Below are 25,758 nucleotides of genomic sequence, written 5' to 3'. Positions count from 1 at the left end.
CTTCGGCGAGTGTTCAAAGATCTCCATTATACGAGTTTTTCATCGTTCACACCGAGAATGCGACTGTGCATAGAGAATAGAACCTCAAAAAAAGGAGAACCATAGCAATGGCGCGTGCAATAAAAAGAACCTCATACACATGTATCCACGTACAATGGAGAAGCTTCCAGTTTCAAAAGACAACTTCCCATTATACGATCTGGTGCCTTTTCCATTTCTTCGCGACTTCCATTACGACTAACAACGTAGCAACATGTACGGACACTGAGTCACGGAATATTGCGGCAAGGTCAATCGAGTTACACGATCGGACTAAAAAAATATTAGAATGAAAAAAAAAACGCGATTTTTCTTCTTCAAACCCTGGCGAACAAGACGAACAATCGCTCGTGAGGGTATTTTGATTTATCTTACCATTGGAATGAAAAATTGTAAAATGGCGCGGCCTTTTCATGCCTGAAAACGTCTTGGAAGCAGGAGTTATACATACATACTTTCATGCCAACCAACAGACAATAAGACGGAGTTTCAACTTTTATGCTTTATTATCATATTTTCATCACAATACAGGAGTAGAAAATTAGGTTGAAATATAACAAAGAATTCTTTTGCAACCGGAACGTTGTGTATTCAATTTGGGAAGCTGTGACTTCAAATTGCTCAATACAATCAGGTTTGTGTTCAATTCGTAATAAGGGTATCAAAACTGAAAGAGGTCTTATTCTATAGAACCAGTTAAAACTCTAACTAGGGGGGCTTCCCCATTTAAAAACGAATCTTTAGGTAGTTCATGTCTGCAAAATAAAATCTTCAATAGTAAAATTGATTAACTCTTTGAGTGCTGACGTCTATACTGTTGAAAGTCCGCCACGCTGAAAATTTCGCCAACATTTCCAACTAGAATTATTTATAAATCCAATAGAAAGCAGGTATAAAAATTGTAGCTAATTCAAACAAACCCTAGATAACTACCGGCGAGGATTTCGAATTTTGTAAAGGTGTGTTTAGACTCTCTAATATATCTTGCAACAATAGAAAATAAACAAAACAAGTCAATGAATTAATGTATTTTTCCAAAACTAGTGCCATCTTCTTCATTGTTGTTAAAATGTAATGTTCACAATCTAAATTCCAAGCCACAGTTTAAAATACTCTGCAGTTAGGTATTTCCATCGGGTAATTCTGCTATGGTTATAAATTCGGAAATTCCGGTGTAAGTGAGTCTTTATAAACGTTGACAAATGAATGACACGGAATACATGACCCATGTTCAATGCATTTTATTTCAATGCTACCTTTTTAGGCTTAGCAGGTAGTATTCTTGTTTAATTTCTGCATACAAAATTTACAACGCCTAGCGGTGTTTTGTAGGCATATGGCGCAGGCAAAGGCAAAACGCCGATCGGCGTTGGTCAGCATTCAAAGAGTTAAACTAATCTGCCTGAATCTCAACAATAAAATTGGTGGGATTGAATTTGTGAAACGAATCGCCTAGTCGCGGTGGCGATACCTATTGGTTGTTTTAGAAAGTTCGACAACTTCAGCTTGGCCTCTGACGTTTCGATGCGCCAACGGTGTTCTTATTTTATTTCATTTCATCGAAAATGTATATACACTCGCGTTGACAGATCGCTCCAAAGCAACGAGTGTACTTATACAGATAGAATACAATAATACAAGCATTTTTATAGCGAATTCATACAAACATCATCCATTGTGACATCTATGGAGATTTTTTTTCCGTATTTTATTATAGAAATTGACGAACCTCAAGACGCTGAATAGCATGAGATTTTACAAGAGAGATGAGAAAGAAGATGCCAATTTTACATGAATAGTCTCAATGAAAATCAGAAAAATTGGGAAATTCTGATAAGAAACGATCGACCTGGAGTCACAAACCAAGATCTGGTCAGCAGCGGGATAATAGTGGGACTCGATCCCGTGATCGCTCTACTCGAAAGCATAATATGTCCACGCTGCTGGTTAATGTCCAAGAAGAGGAGTGAAGAGAGTATCACGAAGTTTCATCAGACAAAACATTAATTTAGTGTGAATATATATTGAATACCTAATATGTACCTATGACCTCAATTTGTCAATCATTCATAGTTCAGACAGGGGGTCACAAACTTTTAAGACGAGGGCTAAATCCACACTGGATTTAGGATTTGAATACAGATGTAACAAAAAGTCTAAATGAATAAAGCTTATTTAATTAAAATAAAAAGGTGTCAGGTCCGGAATGCTGTCCTCCACGGTACCGGTAGGAGAATTGGGTTTGGAAAGGCAGATGATACCAATTTGGTTGGAACTCGGATGGAATCAGGTTTCAGAAGTAACGGAAAACCACAAAGATCACTTTGAGAGGCACCAACCCTATTCGGACAACGGGACTTGACGATTATTCATTTGAATCTCTTCACCATTGTAGTTTGAATAAACAACCAAGACTGCATCATGTGGTATCGTATTTCCAACACAAATGGATCCATTCATAGAGGTGTTTCTTGATCGGCGAAAACTTCACATTTTCCATCGTTTAAAGCGAATGCTTAGAATGCTGAACGAGCTGCTAATCTAAGGCCGAACAATATTACATATGTGATAGTATGTGCAAAACGGGTCGAACGTAACAAGCATGGAGGACAAATGGGCACCTGTACGTCTTCAGCGATTACGGACGCATGTTTCATGACTTTCAGCCGCATTTATAAATTCCAATCGGTAATAGCCATGTCGATTAGTATGTACAACAATACATACCACGATTTTTATACGGTTAATTCGGATGCCAAGCGTTTCTAAATTTGAAAATTTTCCTTAGAAAAATTAATATACTAGCAAGATACATATTATAGCTGATGATTTCAGTCTGTTCATGTAAAAAAGGTCCGGTGATAGGAAAGAACCATCACTATCGTAAAGACTATCCAATAAATATCTAGTTACGGTAGCGAAAGAAGCGGTCTCCCTCACGGGACCGAAAGTGAAACGCCCGAAAACGCAAATATCGGAAGGCAAAGATCGAAAATCGAAAGATCTTAAGTCGAAAGATCAAAATAAAAGGGTGTATGGTAAACGGTACTATGTATATATAATATATATGAGTGGCATGCGGTGAAATTATCTCTCTTTTTGTCATACAGCCTTGTTTAATGTGCACGCGCAGAATACGGAAGGAAAAGCCTGTTCCTCTTGTTCCTGTTGTATCCTACTCGCGCAAATTAAGTGAGTATGTACGAAGGGGGGAGAGACCCTTTTTTTATCTTTCGACTCAAGATCTTTCGATTTTCGATCTTTGTCTTCCGATATTTGCGTTTTCGGGCGTTTCACTTTCGGTCCCGTGAGGTAGACCCCGAAAAAAGGGTACAACACACCCTATAAGAGAAAAATCTATGAACTTTATTTTATGAGTCGTTTATCAAATCTATTTGTGTTTTGTAAAAAAATCTTCAATCAATTGTAATAAATCAAAAAGATTCGGTATATTATTTAATAATGTAACGAAGAAACACCAGAACAATTTAATTTGGAGAATTACGAGTTGAGAAATGACGTTTATGGGGAATGCCGGGGTTGTTCGGACTACTGCATGTCCGAACACTCGGCTACCTGCCAGACAGACACTCTCAAACTAGTGGCGGTTCTGTATAGACCTCCAAGTCGTAGAACAAATGCTGTGCTACTGATTTTGACTTGTCATTTGCAGCCCTAACCTAACTTACCCCATAATTTAATCCTAGAAAGTGTTGGGTAGGGGTCAAATCGTAAAATTTCTAAATTTGCGAGATATTTATAAACAAATCTATAGCATTTTTATACGAATCAGCGAAATTCGGGATGCTGAAAACTTGAAAATTGCGAGAAATGGGTAAAGGTTGCCAATTTGTTGGAACCGTTTCAAAGAAAATCAGATAAATTGGCAAACTCTGAGAAAACGATCAACCTGGAGTCACAAACCAAGGTCTGGCCAGCAGCAACCAGTGGGACTCGAACCCGTGATCACTATGTTCTAAAGAATATAGTCTACGCTGCTGGTTAATACTATACATATGTACATTGATCCGGAATTCCTACGTTACAACAGTAGACTCTTTCCGAGATATGTCATTGAATTGTTTTGTGAATAAACCATTGATGTATAATACACATAGATGAGCCCTGACGTGTGATTTTGGTCGGAGATCTTGTCTTCACTAACTGAGGGGTGCGGGGGGTTTAACTAGCGTGGAAGTTGGGAAAAAAAATGTTTTTTTCCCTACAACGCAGCGGTACCTACCTACCTACTAAGAGAAACTGTGCATGCGTCAAAAGGGAGACAAGTATAACACGTGAGGGCGGATCTAGTATATTATAAATCAATGGTCGTCATCCCATGGGCTAAGGCCTATAACTGTTATTGAGCAAACTACCGCGACAAGTGGGCGAGCCAAAGCTGGCCCAAGTTGTTTGGGCGACGTTCAACTGGGGGACAGTCATCTTGGCGACGGTCATCTGGACGCATGACTTTAGTACTTTGGGGAATCTTTGCATTTTGCAATAAAAAATCACCCGGTATCGGTTTTGGGAGTTTTTGTTGATATTGATATTAGTTTTTAACCCTTTGAATGCTGACCAACGTCGATCGGCGTTTTGCCAATAAGTCCATAGGTCTTAAAACGCCGTTAGGCGTTGTATTTTGAATATGTATAAATTAAACAAGAATACTATTCGCCAAGCCTTTCCAGGTAGCATTAAAAAAAATGCATTGAACATGGGTCGTGCAATCCACGTCATTCATTTGTCAACGTTTATTAAGACTGGTTTACACAGGAATTTCTGAATTTATAACCATAGCAGAATTTCCCGATGGTAATCCCTAATTGCTGAGTATTTTAAATTGTGTAATAAATACATCAATGGAATAAACCTTGTACAGTTATTTGTAACCGAGAAATAGCCACGACAGTCAAATCTTAACTAGAGAAATAAATGCCTTTCGTATTAATTTCAAAAGTCGCAGGTCTCAGCAAAGCCGAGCACTCTACGATAACGTTTAATCGAATTTTTTTCTAGATAGATTACAGATCCGTATCAACAGTTTTGAAAAACCATTTTAAAAAATTCCAAGTATAATAAAAATAAAAGTGGAAGTTTACAGCGATAACGATTTTAAAATGGCGCCTATAATAAAACCGACGACAGTTTTATATTCTAATCTATCGATAGTTGTAAATGAGTGCGAATTATTAATCGACAATCTTGATATCGACAGATATGTATGATATTTATGTACGATTCACATCAAGCAGCATTTATGTATGTAGTTTATAAGACCAACGAAGTTTTACTTAAAATACAAAAATATTTGACACGGTCAAGTACTGAAATATTCCGAGGAAAATACAAATCCGATATATGTTTTCTAGATAGTGTTAATTGATACAATCCAAGGATTACAAACGAGCTCGGTGGTAAGCAAACAAACGTACATATGTACACCATCAGTTGTGAAACTCGGCATGTCCGTGGGCCATGTTGGAAGTGGAGAAACTCGATTTTCAAAATTACAAAATAATGGCCGAATTAATTCCGATGTACTTCCGGTGTGATTATGGCCACACCGAGCATAAATTAGCCGTGGGAAATGTCGCGCAAAACGGGACTGAGACCGGGCCGCTTCAGATCCATCGTCACGGCCAATCTGCGTAGGCGGCCAATGTGCTAAATGCTATATTTTCGCACTTCCCTACTCTACGATTTCCCCATCAATCCAGAGTCTATCGAGTGCGCTTAGCGTAGAGCTACAATAATTGTCGAGATGCCGATATTAGGGCTTCATAGGAAAAGGAGATGGAATAAAAAGGGAGTGCTGGAATCGTACCTGAGCGAATGTAAAAGGGTTGAAGGAAGATGGGTGGACAAAATTATACAAATGTGTGAGGATGGATGAGCAAATGTGTGGTGACGATTTTGGCGCCCCCATATTTTGAAACCCGAGACCGTCGCTCCCTTCGCACGGCTATGTATATACGATTAAATAATTGCAGGTAATCCGGGGAATTGGTCACAGAGTAAAAAAGTGAAACGAGGCCAAGGACGAAGATATGATTATCTCTGACGACTCACATTCGCTTGTCCTTCGTCAATCGCTAGACTTGTCCTTGGCCCCCTTTCGCCCTTACGACTTATATTCTCACATTTATTTTATTCAGTTGTTTTTGTCTAACTAACTTATGACCAGAAATAGTGAACCATTTTTAGTAGCCCAAGTCTGCTTATGGGGGACGCGACAATTGGTGCAAGTCCAAAAGGTTCAACGACAAAATGTACCCGAAAATTAGTGCACTGACAAAATGTACCCGCGAGAAAATGTTCACGCGACAAAATGTCCACGGAAATAATGTTCAAAAATCCTAAATTTTCCTATTTTTTTGTCGCGAATTTTTAACATTTTGTCGCGTGAACATTTTGTCGCGGGTACATTTTGTCAGTGCACTAATTTTCGGGTACATTTTGTCGTTGAACCTTTTGGACTTGCACCAATTGTCGTGTAACCCTGCTTATGACTAACTGACTGCTAGATAGGAAACCGGAACTACTGAACACGGAACCACAGAGACACTGATTATGGTAGTGGTAAGCATCGAGCATCAAAGTCCAAGCTTTAAATAAATAAGTAAATAATGCTTTCGAACATAGTGGTCACGGGTTCGAGTTTCACTGGTTGCTGCTGGCCAGACTCGATCGTTCCGAGTTTGTCTATTTATTTAATTTTCATTGAAAGGGTTCCAACAAATTGGCAAACTTTAGTTTTTTGTAAAATTTGTCCATAAATGTTTCGCAAATTTCGAGTTTTTTTAGCATTTCGAAATTTGGCGATTTAAACAAAAAAAAAATGCTGCGAAGATGTGAAATTTATCCAAAAGTGAATAAACCGGGGCATGTCCCGGTCTGGCAGAACATATGATAGCCCTAGATTAGCGTATTGATCTCAATCTAAGTTGGAACATCTTACTTTTCTATTGTTTAACCCTTTGAGTACTGACGTCTTTTGAAAGCCCGTCACGCTGAAAATTTCACCAACATTTCCGACTAGAATTATTTAGAAATCCAATAGAAAGCAGGTATAAAAATTTTAGCCAATCCGAACAAACCGTAGATAGCTACCACCGAGGATTTCCAGTTTTGTAATGGTGTGTTTAGACTCTCTAATGTATCATACGACAATATTAAATAAACAAAATAAGTCTATTAATGAATGGATTTTTCCGAAACTAGTTGTTTCATCTTCTTCATTGTTGTTAAAATGTAATGCTCACAATCTAAATGTCAAGCCACAATCTAAAATAAACGCTCAAGAAATCTAAAATAAAATGCTCAAGATCTCCGACCAAAATAACACTTCTGGGCCCATCTAGTGTATTATACATCAATGGGCCTTAGCCCATGGGATGACGACGTCGATATCAAAACCTATTGTACTGAAAGTGGTAAGAAATATTTTCAATAAAATATAGAGTGAAAAAAGAATAAGTTATAGGCGTTTAAACAATTGAAATCTGACATGGCGAAAAGTGAGAATAGGCTAAACAAGCGGTGGATAAACGTCAACGACTATCTCGCCGGGCAGATTTCAAACGCGTCTTACATGATATTTTGCACCATCGTAATGGCGGAGGATCCATTTACTTATATTGATGACCAAAATGAGCAATATGGCAAAGTATGAAAACGATCGGATAAGAGATAAGAGATATAAAAAAGTCGTCTGAAAGTGAAACGTAAAGGAGGTTTGTAAAAAATTACTATTCGTTAGAACGCATACGTCATGTTGCATTTTGCACTTCAACCACAACGCACCACACGCACATTTGCTTGAGTATATTTATTGCAACGTATGCATACATGACATGTCTCGTAATTACGTAATGCATATTTTTGAACGTACATTTAATAATGTGTTTGTAAAACATACGGAGTCATCAATGACGGAATATTCGATCGAAGCCGAAAGGTTTAAGTAACAAACAGTTCACATTATACATAAATATGCATGGCGACGTGTTATTCAATTATAACTTTGATAATAATTAAACAGAGAATCGATCATTCGAAATCCAATTAAATGCCGTGTAAATATTCCTTATCGCGAAATATCGATTCGGAATGTAACTAAGAACCGCGTTTAGTATTTCCGCAAATTATTCACAGTCAAAATACATACCTGTATAGGTTAACGAAATTGTGCCGATTTAAAATTTGTTACTATACTTTCTACCCATCCTTTCATATCTTGGATACCATTTGAGCACATCCTGAAACTATGTGTGACATTTTTACAAGCTTTTTATTAGTTTCAATGACTGTATTCGGCCCAAAAAAATTGTAAGCTGATTTTGAACCACTTTGATTTTTGATATTTTACCGAAATACAAAGGTTAGCTCGTATTAAAGTTAATGTCTGCGATATAACGCTATAGAAATTTGATCGTTATCGAAATCATCCCTCAGATCGACGTGATGACAGCTGGCTATCTGATGATCCTTTCTGCCGTCATCAACGCAATTTACGGGTTAAATAGTTGTTGAACAGTTATAACAGTTACTTTTTTGACACTATCTCATATAATTACTATCATAGTACATAAGTAATCGATAAGTTAATTTGTTTTATTTACCAATTGGGGGGTTTTTATTCAGGATTGAATTGAGAATATATAAAATCAAATAAGTTGGCTTTGTTTTCAGATTAGTTCTAGTAGGTTGACCTTCGCTATTTAATATTAAATAAATACACATACATGTGTTTGTTTAAAAGGCAAATATTTAACTCAATGCTATTTCGATAAGAAGTAGCACAATGGTCGCCACGCGAGCTATATTTGGGTGTAGTTCATTTTTCCAGGATTATCCAATTGGCCTATTTTTTTTCTATAGATGCAGTTGACAGGGGTTTTCAATATAAAATATGATATGTGTACATATTTTAATTGAATAAATAAACAAGTACTGTACGTATTGTAATAAAATAAATCAATAATAATGTAATATTTTGCACTTATATTTAAGGGCATCGATCTGTCTGTAAGTAATAAATATTATTCCTGTTTTTTACTAACCTCTTCTTACTTTCATTTACGATCACTAGTCAAGAAAAATGTTGGCTCTTATTAACCATTCGGCTCTTTTGAGTGTAATTTTTTACTATTTTTTTTTTCAATTATTTAATTAACAGTAATTTCATACAGAAATAGTCAGAATGAACTAACAGCAGGTACTAATAAAATACCACAAGTATTCATTGCAGTTATTTCCTTTCAAAAGATGCGAGAACAATATCAATTTTATTTGACTAGTAATCGCCCTTTAGTCGAAAAAAAAGTTCACACCCAAAATATAAAATACGACTAAAAACAGCTCACTTGGCGAACACTGAAGTAGCATACATATACCAATATTATCAAATAATAACTAATTAACATATTAATCAAAAGTCAAAATATTGAAATGTGATTTATTTTCTTATTATTTAATCTAATTTACAAGACTTCCGATTTGATATCGCATCATCGCTGATTATAAATTTTCACATTCAAACGCGTTTACACGTATATTAATCAATTCTAAAGTGTGACACATTTAAAGATTTTGATGATAAAAAAGTTTGTGAACAAAATGTCGATCGAAGTTTCGCCTAAGTGATATTTTTCATACAAAACAAAAATTCTATTGATAACTGGCTTACTTCGATAAAATAAACGAATTTTTGTTTTTAAGTGGAATTTTATTTAATTCTCATATAAAGACAATTTAATGTATTATCCCTATTGATTCAATTCAGATTCGTTTAAATACGAGTAAATAATAGTACGAGCTTTAAGCTCGCAATTTTACCGATTTAACATTCAACTTCCACTTAACCATTTTAAACGAAAACAAAAATAGTGTGGCCAGAACACTATCCCAATAAACATGTTTCAATAGAAAATACTCAATATAAAATAGTATTAACAGAGGGAAAAAATCCCAAATGAAAATACGTACTTTTGACTTTTGATTTGAACTGGACGACTACTTAGAGAGATTTGAAAGCTGAAAAGTACTACAAATGAAATATAAAATACCCGACTATACATTCCTATATTAATTTTGAACAGGAAATTGACAGATTTTGAGACATCGACCGAACAACACCAAGATATAGAAAAATCGCACGATTTAAAAAACACGTATATCTCCGAATCTCGAGCCAATCAACATTTTTTATTACCAGATTCGTGTTTTTTCGGGCATACATAGATCTATAAGAAAAGTCATATCTTGTCTCTGAACCATTTTTCGTGTCGAACGGTGTTATTGAAAGCCGTGTCAGCGGATAAAGTTTGAGCCAACATCACAAGGTCACCCAAAGTTTTGACAGCACGCTCGAATTTTGACAGCTGGATTTGAAATACATACATATTTATTTACAAAGGAAACGTTGGCAACCCTGTCGATACAAATTTGACAAACCGGCGCGAGTGAATGAGGGTGCGGGGGTGGGGGTTCATTTGTTGAATGAATCGTAATCGGAAGGGTCACGAAACGGACCAATGGGGAGCGTCGGTTGCGGGGAGGGGGCGGGGCGAGAGAGTTGGTTTTATTACCTGAGGGACGCGACTGCCTGGCTGAGTGGCCGACTGGCTGGAGTGGCGGGGTGCGGGGGGTGTGCGGAGGAATCACTCGCGCACCGATTCACTGGTCACTGGTCACTGGTCACTGATCGAACTGGCAAGTGGTCACTGGTCACTGGTCACTGATCACTGAGCACTGCGGCTGACGAGACAGCGAAAGCGAGAAGAGCAGTCGACACTCGACACTCGACAGTTGCTCGACGCGCGCCCGAACGCCCATTACTGCCGCCCGCCGGCTGACCGCGAGCTGCATGGGCTCGACTCACGTCTGCCAACCTCGTTTCTCCTCAACCTCTTTCCTTTGCACTTTGCGCAAATCATTTCCAATGTTTTTCACTCTTGTTTCGACTCTTACAATTGATGACACCAAAGAAAAAGCCCAAGTATATCATTCAGAGGGTTTTCAAATTACAAAATCAAATCACCGATGTGATTTTTTTTTTAACCCTTTGCTGCTACGAGGTTTTTCAATGTCCAAGCGAAAAATGCTAACATTTGCAATTATTTTGAAAAAAAAAAATATAATATTTTTTTTTACATACTTACTTCGCCGAACGCTCGTAATTTTTATAATACCTTATATACATTTTTAAGAAGCAGTTGTGGACTCGTGCTCTCTCTTTCTGTCTTGCTTTTACATGCGTGCGTGCGAAAGAGATACCTACATATATACACTAAATAATTTTTGACGATTGTTTTCCGACGCTTTATTTTTTTCAATAATCTATTTTTAGACATCGATGTATCCTTACAACATGCGATATATTCGAAACAGGTAGCGGTCTTTCTCTCTTTCTTTCTTGGTTTTAATTGTGTACGTGTGAGCGAGACACACAAGGATGCGAAGTTTCTAATAATCAAATAATTTTTCAACATGTATCATAAACATTTTGTATGCATTTCAGTTGCATTTGATTGATTGCACGAATTCGTGACGTCTCGTGACCTATATAATTGAAAGCGGATTTCTATTGTTTTTTGCCATTTATTTTAACTCTGCAAAATGATATCGGACAGTGAAAGTAATGAAAGCGAAATAATAGCTCCTCGCCGAGGAACTCGACAAATCAGCACCTCTACTGATTCTGAAAATGAATTTATCGACAATAATCAATTCCCAAGTAATAACTCCTTATATGACATTGACAACGAACCCGAAATTGAAGAGCTTTTATTTAAAAAATTGATAAATATTTATAAAGCTTGATTGAAAAATAAATATAAATACGTATATAAAAAAAATGTTTCGTGCCACTGATGCGCTGGCGGCTCAAAGAAAGTATTGAAATACGACAATTAATGACGACAACAACGATCGTCGTAGCAATCTTCGCCGATTTCAAAACAACGATTTATCGTTGTTGTAGCAGTCAAAGGGCTAAAGGGTATTAATTTCTCTATTTGACGGGTATGGAAGCAAAGGTGCCTATGTCCACATTAAGCCAGCAGTATCACACTACATTCGACCACACTGCATTCGATTGTCCAGCATGGAAAGCACATAGAACCAATCTAAAAAATGAACTCATTAACGACGACTAACATGATTCCTGCTCTGCTTGAGAGTGCAGAGGCGTGGACAGCGTGCACTACGTTTGCAGTATGCATCATGCAGGAGAAAGAAGAGGCAGAACGCGATCGAGAGATAAGAAGTCGGACTTTGTAAAATGGCGAGAGCCTAGATGGCTATCCTGGCTGCCACCCTTGAGCAATACTTAATTAGTAGCCGGGTGGTAGCTGAAGAGGAGGGGGGGTTTTAGTGGGTAAAAATCCCGCACTACCACCGGAATTAAACACGTCGGTGGTGTCTTCTAGAAGATTTCCACCCGCCGGAAAAAAAAAGCCAGCAGTATGCTAGCGTGTATGTTTAGCACCGAGTGATCAGTGGGTTCGATCTAATATACTGCTGGTTAGATTTGAGAGTATTTGTGACTCCAAATCGATCGTTTCTTATTAGAGTTTGTCAATTTTATCTGATCATTGTTGAAACGGTTCCTCAAAATTGGCAAAAAATCATCTTTCCTGTTGTCACAAATCTTCTGTATTTATTGTATGTACAATTTGTAAAAATTATGTACAAATCTAAAATCAATAGAGTTCTTAATGGATTTAATTCTGTAATTAATTAATTGTTATTTTGTGTTTTTCAGCTTCTGGAAATACAGTGACTTATGTAATAATAAAATGCTGTATTGTTTGTAATTAATTGTCCAGGAAGGCGCATTGGGGTCCTCCTGTCAAGCCTTCCTGGAATATATCCATGTTAAATAAAATATGTACACAGACATGAACTGTGAGGTTCGGTGATTATTGGTCACAAAGCGGTCGCCCAAAAGTCACTAAAATCTCTATAACGGAACGTCTGGCCGCGGAAAAGTCCATCATACTAACGAGAACTCGAGTTGCAAATATTCCGTATTCACGATTTTCATGGCAAAAACTGTCTTTTGGGCGATCGCAATTTGACTAATAATCCAAATACCGAACTGTGAATGCATTTTTTTCCACTATTTGTTCCTCTATTGATTAAACTCACAATTTGAATGAATAAATGCCTATATTCCATAGCATACAAAGTGAGCACTCAAATCCTTTGAGTGCTGAAGTCATTTCCAATTAGAATTATTTAGAAATCCAATAAAAATCAGGTATAAAAATTGTAGTTAATCCAAACAAACCCTAGATATCTACCGCCAGGGTTTTGTAAAGGTATGTTTATACTCTCTTATATATCTTGGAACAATATAAAATAAACAAAAGAAGTCTATTATACCTCACTTAATACTTATACCTCTCATTTAATCTTTTGCATAGTAGTGGATTTACGCTAGTATATAGTAAGGATATGAAATTTGAAACTATATGAAATTTGGATAAGTTTGGATAAGGCATTTTGCCAAAAAATCCATGGGCCAATATTTGTCGTTTGAAATACGCCAATATTTGACGTTGTATTTTGAGCATGTACAAAGAAAATAGGTTTATAAAGACTGGTTTACACCGGAATTTCTGAATTTATAACCATAGCAGAATTTCCCGATTGAAATCCCTAACTGCTGAGTATTTTAGATTGTGGGTTGGCATTTAGATTGTGAGCATTACATTTTAACAACAATGAAGAAGATGGAAATAGTTTTGGAAAAATACATTCATTAATAGATTTCTTTTTTATATTGCAAGATATATTAGAGAGTCTAAACACACCTTTACAAAACTCGAAATCCTCGGCGCTAGTTATCTAGGGTTTGTTAGGATTAGCAACAATTTTTATACCAGCTTTCTATTGGATTTCTAAATAATTCTAGTTGGAAATGTTGGCAAAATTTCAGCGTGGCGTGCTTTCAACAGAAAAGACGTCAGCACTCAAAGGGTTAAACAGAGGTGCATTGAAACTTCATAAGCCTATTTATAATCAGAATATAAGAATCATTCTCATTGTTTAAACATTTGGGTAAGCTCTCGAATAATGAATGCAATTCTCTCAAAAACATTATAGTCATTCACGGATTGTTTCGCACATTGCAATCGCGCATACGAAAATCGTTGCCACGATAATCCCGAATACGGAATATATGGCACTCGAGTTCTCGATAGTATGTATGTAATAATTAAAAACAAGGCAGTTACGGAAATTGTGTGACGAAATATTTCTCGATATTTCTTGATAAGATCTCTTTCTGAATACGAGCTTGCACTATCTATTTGCAAGAGAGATTGGAAAGGAAACGCCAATTTACAAGAAACGTGTCAATGACAATCAAAAATATTGGCAAACTCTGAAAGGAAATCGGAAATGATCGACATGGAGTCACAAACCTAGGTCTGGCCGATATATGGCTTCACCCATGAACTCTGTATTTCCAAAATGTTGCTCTTTGGTAATGGCAGCCAATCGACAATAAGATAATAATTAATTTACACACTATTTAATTATTTAAACAGATAATAAATTATAATTTAAATTTTAAGTCAAACTAAGCCACAGTGACATTATAGAATACTCTAACGCGTCATTGTGACCCGACTTATAAGCATAATACAAATACTATATATTGGAAAATTAGCGAGACATCTATGTTATAGATAGTAAATTTTTGAAATCATATTAAAATAGTGGTGACAGAGTGGGTAGGATGCTTCTTGCCAATTTGATGGAAGAACCGCTTCAACAATGAAATCAGATAAATTGGCAAACTATGATAAGAAACGATCTACTTTCGAGTCACAATTATCCAAGTTTGACCAACAGCTTTAAAGATTATACTCAGAATAAATTATTTTCAATCTGAGCCATGCTGCTGGCTAAATAAATGCATAAGTAGCAAGAAATTTGTGTAAATATATGTCATTTTATGTGTTATATATGTATGTATGTAGAATAAAACAAACACGAGTCAAATATAACCATTTATTATTTTTGTTTCACCAATGTTTAAACACTGAAGCGTTCGTATATTTACACATTTACAATACGCCATGTGTAACACAAATCTATAATAATAATGATGATAATAATAATATAATAATGAAAATTGAAAATACGACGAACATCAAAAAACGAATATTTACAGACCAGACATCATTCTAATATGAAATGCAAGCGTCAACATTCACAAAGTGTACACAGATAAAAAGTTTCAAATTCAAAATCAAAAAACTTGACTGAATTATATAATAATAACGTGTATGGATCACGGAGAAAAGATATTGTGAATATATGTAATAGTTTAAGGTTAATTAATTAATGTTAACATGCTTTTGGCACAAAACAAATGGCCAAGTGTGAAAATATTATATAAAAGAACATGTACGTATATAAAAAAGATAGTTAATATATTAATTATTATGATTAAAGCTTAAGCTACCAGATTCCATGTTATTAAAATTAGTACGATAGAAGTAGCCCATATTATGAAGTATAAGTTTAATATTTTCCATTTCGGTTTTGACGTACGCACACATATGTATATTCCTTATGAAATGTTTAATACACTTTTAAGCAAAATCTTAGATAAGCAACGTCATTGTATATAGTATTATATGTATATACTATGTATGCGAAAACAATTCCATACAAAAATATGATAATGAGTATAAAGTAAAATTTGTCACAACCTGCAAACGTTGTCCATATATATGTATATAAACAATGAGATCATGTCATCGGAATGATAATATTATATTATACAGAACTCTAAACAAAACCAATTATGCAAATTTAACATTCACATATTTGAACAATTCTATCTATAACACCAGAATATAAAAGAAAAGAATGACTAAATTCATTTATACGTTTCCAAAAATATCATCAAATTTATATATATATATATATATATATATATATATATATATATATATATATATATATATATATATATATATATATATATATATATATATATAATATATAATATAATATTATACATGGTAATAGTAATATAATATCAACGAGGTGCACAAAACGACCCCTCTAAGGTTATCTATAAATCTCAAAATTGTAAAACACGAATTAACAACTTCAAAATTTATCATATTTGGAGTTCAGAAAATTTTAAACACTTACATATAATATTAATCATATACGTATGTATATGAATAAATTAAATGTACCACATATACATACGTTCAAACACACGCGCACATTAACACAAGTCTCATAAAAATATTTAAAGCCACAAACGAAATTCCGTCAGCGATTCATTATACATATATCATTATTAGTTTGCAATCATTTTCATAATAAAAATGGTTGTGGCTATTTGCAGGTACTATATCTTCGAGAGGCGCAAATCCTTCTGCGCATGCGCGTGAACTTATAATCCGATTATAATTTCTGACATTTAATGTATGCTAGACTTGTTTAATCAATCGTTCATTATATATGAGGCAAAGAAATTTCGCAAGTTATTATATGTAATAGATTTATATCATTTAGCTAGTTCGCGGCTAGTACTTGTATGTAGGTATTATACGTTGTATATGATAATAATATTCTAACAATTAATAATAATAACTAATTTGGATTATATTTTTTACTCCACGTCACTTTACAAGTTCGAACTAAATTGTAAGAGGTTTAAAACAAAATTTTAACAGTAAACACGCTGACAGTGACAGTTCACGCGCATGCGCAGAAGGCTTTGCGCCTTTCGCAGATATAGTACCTGCAAATAGCCAATGATTCGCAGATATAGTACCTGCAAATAGCCAATCATTTGCAGATATATAGTACCTGCAAATAGCCACAACCAATAAAAATTTGATTCACAACTATACGTTCATATACATGTGTACATATTTACTCTATACTATATAAATCGGACAAAAACACTTCGCAATCTGCGTCGGACACGGCTACGGTCAAATCAAAGGTTTCAACGGAACAATAATCATGCAAAAGCATAGCTAAAAATATTTGCTAAACCGTAGCCGGCCATTAAATATACAACATGAGCAAATATTGCGCGCTAATGTTGATATAATAATTACAAAAAAAAGCACACATCACATGTCTATTTTATTCAAATTTAAATATAACAGGTATACTCTTCAATATTAACAAATTAAATATGTACATAATAGTATTCTTGCAAGTGTAACTTTCAAGGATACATTGCCTCGAAGGACATTCTGCTATCCCGTAGCTGGAAAATGCCAAGCTTTGCCATGATATCTAGTGTTTGAATATATATATATATATATATATATTAAGCGGAAAATCATCCAAGAAAAATCACAACGAGAGAAAAATTGCCGAGTAACATAATCGGTGACACGTCAAACAAACATTATACATATCGTAAACCGAAAATCATAAGAAGAAAGATGATATGCTTTCATTAACAGTCTTACCATTATTAATATGATGAACGTAACACGAGGGTCGTTCCGTGAGAGTGTTTCGAAACGGATTTGATACGCATCGACTCACCGAACGTCCCTCGTCTCGATCTATTTATCAATATATACATATTTTAAGTGAGCACTGTTAAATATATGCTAGGTTAAGAGAGGTTACACGTCGTAGTATTGCAATCTGTAATACGTTTACATGCATAAGAAAAGTAGGGGTTAACATTACATATATGTATAATATATAATATATAATACGCATAGGAGTTTGATCGATCAATTACGAAATTAAATAAAAATTTCGGTTATATAAAATGTTTATTTAAAAAAATATATACATAACTTATAAACTTCATATTAACAAAACAATAAAAAAAAAATAATCTATGTAAATAATTAAGGCCCACATTTAAGGCGACTATCTTTTATAAATAATATACACGTAAATAATCGGGGGAGAACATAGTAACAAAAATAAACTATGGTAAGTTGATAAAGAATCACATAATAGTAGAGTTTTATAACATCGACGTGTTACGGTAAATGTATGTAATTGTTGGCGAATGTGAAATCAATCACATTTACATATATGTATGTATGTATGTAGACATTGGTTTTTAAAGTGCAAAGATGTGACTAGATTTAGAAAGCATTTGGTAAATTTACCTCATCGTACCTTTAGAATATCAGTTCAACGGCTGAAGTAAAACGTACATGCTGTCCCCTACACCCCATCTCGATCAATAGAATTTCGCACACACAATGTTCGATTGTCTGTAGGAAAGTTGTTTAAAAGTTTAAAAGTATTATCTGTAGGAAGTGTCTTCCTACAGCAGACCAACTGTATTTATATGAAAACAATTTTTTTAAGATGTAATATTCTCTTAGCGAATCTTCACCAAGTTTTTGCGGACATATTTAAAAGTAAATTTGATGATTTCAACATTACTATATTTTACACAATTTGATAATTTCCGAATAATATATGAACGCAAGTATGAATTTGAATCCTAACAGAGCCGAGAGCTTTCGTTAGTTACATATAAAGTCCAAATTATGAGGTTAAATTGCTTTCATCGGAACAAATCTTCAATATATTTTAGCGTTTGCCATATTGTGATCATATTGTAAAAAAACGGATCCATTAAACCTGAGTGTGCGCGGACAAATGATTGAACAGGTCGAACAATACAAATACCTAGGAGCCATGATCAATATGGACGTCAGTTCCGAAATGGAGATAAGAAGAAGGATCGAAATAGCAAGAAATGCCTTTGGCAGCATGAAAAATGTTTTGTGTTGTCGAAGGTTGTCTATGAAATTGCGCTTAAGAGTCCTGCACTCCTATGTTTGGTCGGTTTTGCTGTACGGATGCGAAACGTGGACGCTGTTAGTGGCGTCCATGAACAGGATAGAGTCCTTTGAAATGTGGTGTTACCGGAGGATGCTAAAGAGCATGTAAGAAACGAAACAGTCCTCCAGCTTCTTCATAAAAAGAGAGGGCTTCTTGACACGGTGAAGCGCCGTAAGATGGAATACTTTGGTCACATTATTCGCGGCCCCAAATATCGCCTTCTACAAACAATCATAGAAGGGAAAATAGAAGGCAAACGGTGGCTTGGGAGAAAGAAGCTCTCTTGGCTCCGGAACATCAGGTCATGGATGGGACTCGGTCTTGAAAAGTTATTTCGGCTTGCCCATGATAGGGAAGAATTCGCACGGGCCATAAACGATGTCTGCCCATGGTAGTCGCCTACGTCCGAATACAGATACGGCATTAGAAGAAGAAGATATTGTGATAGTCAACTAATTTACACAGTCGTGAATAATTTAATAAGTCGTTTTTAGTGTTTATTTTTTAATAATAATTAAAACTTAAATCGAATCTAAAATAAAGTATGCTTTTACTATATTAATTTAAAAGCAGTATGTTTTTATTATGTTAATTTAAAAGCAGTATGTTTTGAAATGTACACGAGTTGACATCATAGCGATTCGCGGGATTTTCTACCACTGTAAGGTGAAATGATTATTTTTCTCAAGGACTTTGTCGAATTTGGGTCACCATCCTGTAAGTTGGTACCGATTCGATTGTGATTGCAAAGTACTATCGATATCACTAGGGGGGAGTACTGTAGGGGCCCTACAACATGGTCGAATTTGGGTTACCATACTGTAAGTTGGTACCGATTCGACCGTCATTGCAACAGTACTATCGATATCACTAAGGGGGGAGTACTATAGGGGCCCTACAGCATGGTCGAATTTAGATTATCATACTGTAAGTTGGTACCGATTTAATCGTCATTGCAACAGTACTATCGATATCACTAAGGGGGGAGTACTGTAGGGGCCCTACAACATGGTTGAATTTGAGTTACCATATTGTAAGTTGGTACCGATTCGACCATGTTGGTGGCTACTAATTGACTTCCTTCCCGCCCGTCATATTAAACAGTACCGTTGTTTTACCCCATCCATAAGGACATACGAAATTTACCAAAGCTCATTGTAAAATGTGCAAACTGACCATCCAATGTTTGAAGACGAATAAGCTCAAATCTACATACATTTACCGTAGCAAATACATAGATGTTCACCGACATTAATACACCGAATATATTTGTCTTGTTCAAATTTACGAATTAAAAAAACACTAATTGATGATCGTTACAAAGAGAAATATAAATAGTATAATGGATTAATTTATATATGTATGTATGTATGTAATTTATTTTTTGAAACTAGTCGTCATAGCTGTACTTAAGCATCACGATGATCATGTGCTACCCTGGGACGAGCTCTCGCTCCGGCTGAAGTGATCTACAAGAGACCACCCTTTTTGGGGTCAGCGGGCGGGCAGCAGGATGTGCAGTCGAGGCAGCACTGTTGCTATCTCTTATTGTGACGACCCCACATGCTTCCCGCACCGCGAACGTCTACTCCAGATGCTTGTTCCTGACATATACGCATGTATATAAGTAAACATTACCAAAATTCTCCGCATAAGATCCGTGAATTGAGTTATGTATATCATCAAACCTGCAAATTTCGAACGGTGTCGAGAAGAGTAGCTTTTTCGTCTAATAAAGCCGCTACTTGATCCTGGGCTGTCATTAAGAGAGCTTTCAGAATGTCTATCTCTTCTTTAGATCTGGAATGCAAAAATTATTTTTGTTTTTAATATACGACTAGTATTAGTTGAGGAATTGACAGCTCAAACAGACTCTTAATCAATTTAGAAGACAATATCTAGAATACTGAACATCGGTTGGTAAAGTACCGTAATAATTATATAATATATGCCTTATTGCAATGCCACAATAAGAGCAATTCCCGTTCCCGTTTCTCGATAAGTGAATGTTTTAATTTCAAATTAATACTTAAGAGGGCTGTAAACCCGAAACCTTAATTTTGTTACCGTTCCTTTCTTCGATATATATATTGAGTGTATGTATATATTGAGTGAATGCGACAATATATATCAATATATATATTGAGTGAATGCGACAGTTGTGCTTCGACCAGATAAAACGTGTTTTAAATTGACAAAATCGAGGTTTCGTATTCTACTATTTTCTCCTCCAAAACTGGATCAATTTTTAAAAAAATTTCATCATCGGTATGAGAAAGATATTTTCTGTGCATCTATCGGCGTATTTTTTTTAAAATCGACCGTTAAATAACCACGCTAGACTCTTTTCGTGGGTGTAAAAAAGAGGCGATTTTATAGATGTTTGGCAGCTCCTAGCTCCTATAAAAAATAATTAATCAAAAAAATAAAACGATAGATGCACCCCAATGGTGGATATCCATAGCATATTAAAAAATAATTTCTCTAGTGCCATAATTGAGGTAGGGAGAAGTATAGTACGTTTGTATGGACAAGGCGCTGCTGTCCAGCCCTCTTAATAATCAAATTAAATTACAGTAATGATAATTTGTCGGAAAAACGCAGGCGAACACATTTGAAATGATTGAATTGTTTGTTTATTTTACCCTAACAGCGCAGGTGGCGACGCGAACACATTTGAAATTATCGCGTTGCAATGCCATTCATTCCTGTTTTCCCATTCCCGTTCTGGTTTTTGGGCGATTTTTTTTATACAGAAACCATCGCGGGCATACACACAATAACTCCTGTAAGTTTCATCGCAATCGGTTCAATGGTATAGGAACGCATACGAGACAGACAGACAAACATTGATTTTTAAATATATAGATGCACAAACATAGCAACATATGTAGCTCAGTCGTTAGCATGTAACGCTTTCAAGTGAGGGATCATGGGTTCATTCCCTGGCCCAGTGATGCTGACCAGACCTTGGATATTTGTGACTCCTGGTCAATCGTTTCCGATCGGAGTTTGCCAATTTAAATGATTTCATTGTTGAAACGGTTCCACCAAATTAGCAACCCATGTATACTATTTCTCGCCAATTTGAGTTTATTATATAAATATGAAGAGACGTATGAATTTAGGATGGAGTGGATTTGGACGAATGCATGTTGTTTTTAAATTAAAAATGCCACTCTGTCTGAAGAAAAAGAGCTTTGACCAATGCGTTTTGCCAGTGATGACGTATGGATGTGAAACTTGGACATTGAATGCCAAGATGCTACACAAAGTCCAATGCACTCAAAGAAGTATGAAACGCTGTATGATCGGCATAACGAGGAAAGACAGAAATCGGAATACATGGATGAGAAATATGACAAGGGTAGTGGAGAGAGTGAAGAGATCGAAATAGCAAAATAGGCGGGTCACGTAGCTAGAAGAATGGACGAAAGGTGGAGAAAAGAAGTGCTAGAATGGTACCCGATAGAATTTAAAAGTGTAAAAAGAAGACCACAAAGAAGATGGGTAGACGAAATTATGAAAATGTGTTAGGTACGATGAATGATGCCACTCTGCCTGAAGAAAAGATCTTGCGATCAATGCGTTTTGACAGTGATGATGTATGGATGTGGAATTTGGACACTGAACGCCAAGATGCTATACAAAGTCCAATGCACTCAAGGAAGTGTGGAACGCTCTATGCTTGGCATAACGAGGAAAGACAGGAAGTAGAACACGTGGGTGAGAAGTATGACAAGAGTAGTGAACATATTGGATAGAGTAAAGAGATTGAAATGGCAATGGGCGGGCCACGTGGCTAGAAAAATGTGCGAAAGATGAATAAAAGAAGTGCTAGAATGGTACCCGAGAGAATATAAAAGGGTAAAAGAAAAACCGCAGGGAAGATGGATAGACGATATTTGGAAAATGTGTGGGGTGTGATGGACGAGAGTTGCGCAAAACAGAGACTTTCATCCAGCAGTGAATGGTGAGCGACTGTAGATGATGATGATGATGATATAAATATGCTACCCACTCTGTAAAATGAATGCATTTCTCGTAAAATTTTGCTGTATATATAATTTGTCCATAGATATTTCTATGATACTGAATAAATATAATAGTTTATTGATGTTTTCAATTGGCCAGGAAGGTGCATTGGGTTTTTAATTAGGCCTTCCTGGTATATATACATACCTATGTATATAAAGAGCTCAGTCGAGGTGTTATTCAGCTTTCAAAATCACGAAAATATAAAAAGCGGCACTTTTAAAGGAAAATTTTAGCCTACGGTCAAAGTTTATGTACCAAATTTGGTACTTTTAAGTTGAAAATTGTGCATTTACATAGCGAACAAACAAACATTCACTTTATACAGTATTATTCCGTAAAAATCAGCCTTTCCAAATGAGTATTCACAAAGTTGAGATCAAACTAAGTCAGTTTTTCGCACCCAAAAACGATAGATTCAATCAATTATTATATTTCATTAAAATTCTTTGAATAAAATCATTCGATTTTATCATTGAAACTCGATTTAGATTTACCTTCTAAGCGAATCGTTCTCTAAAGCAAGACGTTCCAAAGCATTAAGTCGTCGCCTCAACAAGTCATTTTCATCTGACAATCGCTTCGCATCTATCGTTACTATTTTCACATCTGAAATCACCAATGAAATAAAATCAACAATAGCACATAGTCTTATAGTAATAATTTTCATACACCAAAACATACCTGGTAGATTATTAACAAGACAGGGGTTTACAGTGTCATTTTTGGCAGTCGGTGTCGGTTTTACATGAAGGACACCGTCAGCACAACGTAGCAATTTCAACCCCACTAGACGCAGTTGAATAGGCACAGCTCCAGGTGAGCTGATGCTGCTGGCCGGTCGGTCCTCGTTCAACTTCAGTGAAATATTCTCGAGCAGAACCTCCATCGGCACAGGTGGGTTTATCATTTCATCTTCAACCAGATCAGACAGCCCCATAGCAGTGCTCATATTCAAGATCAAATCCAAATCGTGCACTTCGACGTTCATGTACTCGGAGAAACTACCCATCACGGAAGACTTAATAAGTAGTAAAAAAAAAAAAAAAAAAACACAATCAGAATATGATTGATTACATTTGTTATGTAAGATTACTAGACGGAGCTTACTAGAGACACGGAATCGGTGATTTCGTAAGGGACAAATATGGTACAGTGAGGGTAGTGGTCGAGCCGAAGACGAACCTTCGGCTTCAGTTCTGGCTTGTATCCGTCCATTGGTAAGTTGGCCACGTTTTCTGCCCATCCGCGTGAACGCGTTGCGAATTTGCTCTGCAAAATTTATATTTTACAGTATTAAAAACGAATTGTGATCGTTCACACATCCATTTTCTAAGAGTTGGATTGAAATTGAATACAAAAAGCAAAATCAAAATAAAATTGTATTTTCAGACTGTAGTGTTTTATATATTCTGGTATTGAATTTCGTCATGGCTAGTTTAGTAGTACGCATGCATAAGCAACTGTCGAGCATATTGTCAACTTGAATATGATTCAAAACTTCAATTGATTCATATTTAACCCTTAAGTCCCTTTCAAGGCTATCCGTTCATTAAATCAGGTTCTGTATTTTGATTTTATTTATTTTTCATAATATACAAGCTAATAATATGCCTTATCGTACAGTTGCTCGCAACTTTTATTAAATACATACTATCTATTGATGTAAGTAAAACTAATCATGCATACAAATTTAATTTCTATAAAATATATTTACCTGTACAACATAAATATACATACATACTGTATTGTTTAATTGTGGTGTGATGAAATAAATAACATAAATTGATAGTAAGGAGTTGACTTAGGTGAGCTATAATCTAGGTGTAATAATAATTAGGTTTCCGGAGGTCACAGGGCCGCCCACTATTTGTGTATTTTTAAAAGGGTGCGATTTAACTGTACATTGTGAAAAAAATGGTTTGTATCTTAAAAAAAATGTTTGTGCATTAAAAATTTGCATTATTTTCGGTGAATTAACTAATCTCGTATTGTACATCGAATATAATATTTTGGCATTATAAGGTGATTATTAAAAAACGATCGGATAAAAACCCAAACTTTGTCTCACGACCAAATCGTTTGCAAGCTAAGAAGTATGTAAAAATATGAAACAATCATTCGAAAAAATAGATTTTAGCATTAGAATAGATACAAAAAGTGGCAAAGTTGAAGTCTTCGGCTATTGACAACTGTCAAAAGTGTTTACTTTTGTTTACGTATTACTTATGAATATGAAAGATGATGTCAGGTCGTAGAGTCGAAGCCAAGGTCGTAGGTATCGAAGGTCACAAGCCGAAGAGTAAAAAAAAAGGAATCCAGTAGTAGTAAGAAGCGTTAGTCGTGGTCGGTTCGTATTTTGATATTCCCGACGTTGCCAATAAAGTTAATCTGTCATTTTAATGCACATTTCATCCACTTTTTAAGCAGCCAATATTTTTTAACAAACTTTCTAATGCAAATTTTTTGTAATGTACAGAAACTTTTTTTAATGTACAATTTTTTTTTTAAATGCACATTTATTTTATAAAATGGACCATTAAATTGTTCCCTTTTTAAAATGATGAATGAGGATTTACAATTAGAAATATGGGTTAGTTCCAAATATGATAAAGGTGTGTAAAAATAAAAAAATAAGTGGTTCCAAAATGCTGCTTTGTTAAAAATGTTTGTAAAATATATCATATAAAGGTTTCCTGTTATGAAGATTGTATGAATTGTCAAATCTGTTTCTTATAAAACTATTGGTTTTCGTTAAGATCGTTTCAATACGGTATTAAACCAACATGCGCTGTTGAGATTGTATGTATATACAGTGCTGTAACCAACACTTCACGTGCTCCATGCCAGGTTTTA

The 25,758-nt window shown here is 35.5% G+C and overlaps 3 protein-coding genes across 3 annotated transcripts in view; 1 reads left to right on the top strand and 2 right to left on the bottom strand.

The window, feature by feature from the left end:
• Synd (protein kinase C and casein kinase substrate in neurons protein Synd) overlaps positions 1 to 10,911 on the bottom strand; it is a 91,539-nt gene extending 80,628 nt beyond the window's left edge. Inside the window, exon 1 of the mRNA XM_077430606.1 lies at positions 10,632 to 10,911. The gene's annotated coding sequence lies outside the window, so the exon portion shown is untranslated. The remainder of the gene's footprint in view (positions 1 to 10,631) is intronic.
• Positions 1 to 25,758, top strand: part of LOC143912008 (uncharacterized) — a 439,734-nt gene that overhangs the window by 143,386 nt on the left and 270,590 nt on the right. The window lies entirely within an intron of this gene.
• Positions 17,816 to 25,758, bottom strand: part of LOC143912214 (bridge-like lipid transfer protein family member 3B) — a 28,095-nt gene continuing 20,152 nt past the window's right edge. Inside the window, exons 23-27 of the mRNA XM_077431466.1 lie at positions 24,013 to 24,174; positions 23,587 to 23,923; positions 23,400 to 23,511; positions 20,556 to 20,667; positions 17,816 to 20,471 (exon numbers count right to left, since the gene is read on the bottom strand). Coding sequence (XP_077287592.1) covers positions 20,406 to 20,471; positions 20,556 to 20,667; positions 23,400 to 23,511; positions 23,587 to 23,923; positions 24,013 to 24,174 — 789 coding nt within the window. The 3' untranslated portion in view covers positions 17,816 to 20,405. The remainder of the gene's footprint in view (positions 20,472 to 20,555; positions 20,668 to 23,399; positions 23,512 to 23,586; positions 23,924 to 24,012; positions 24,175 to 25,758) is intronic.

This window comes from Arctopsyche grandis, chromosome 5 (genome assembly GCF_051622035.1).
Source record: "Arctopsyche grandis isolate Sample6627 chromosome 5, ASM5162203v2, whole genome shotgun sequence".
Classification (NCBI taxonomy): Eukaryota; Metazoa; Arthropoda; class Insecta; order Trichoptera; family Hydropsychidae; genus Arctopsyche; species Arctopsyche grandis.
The sequence above is the reverse complement of the archived record's forward strand: the minus strand, read 5'-3'. Positions and strand labels throughout refer to the sequence as shown.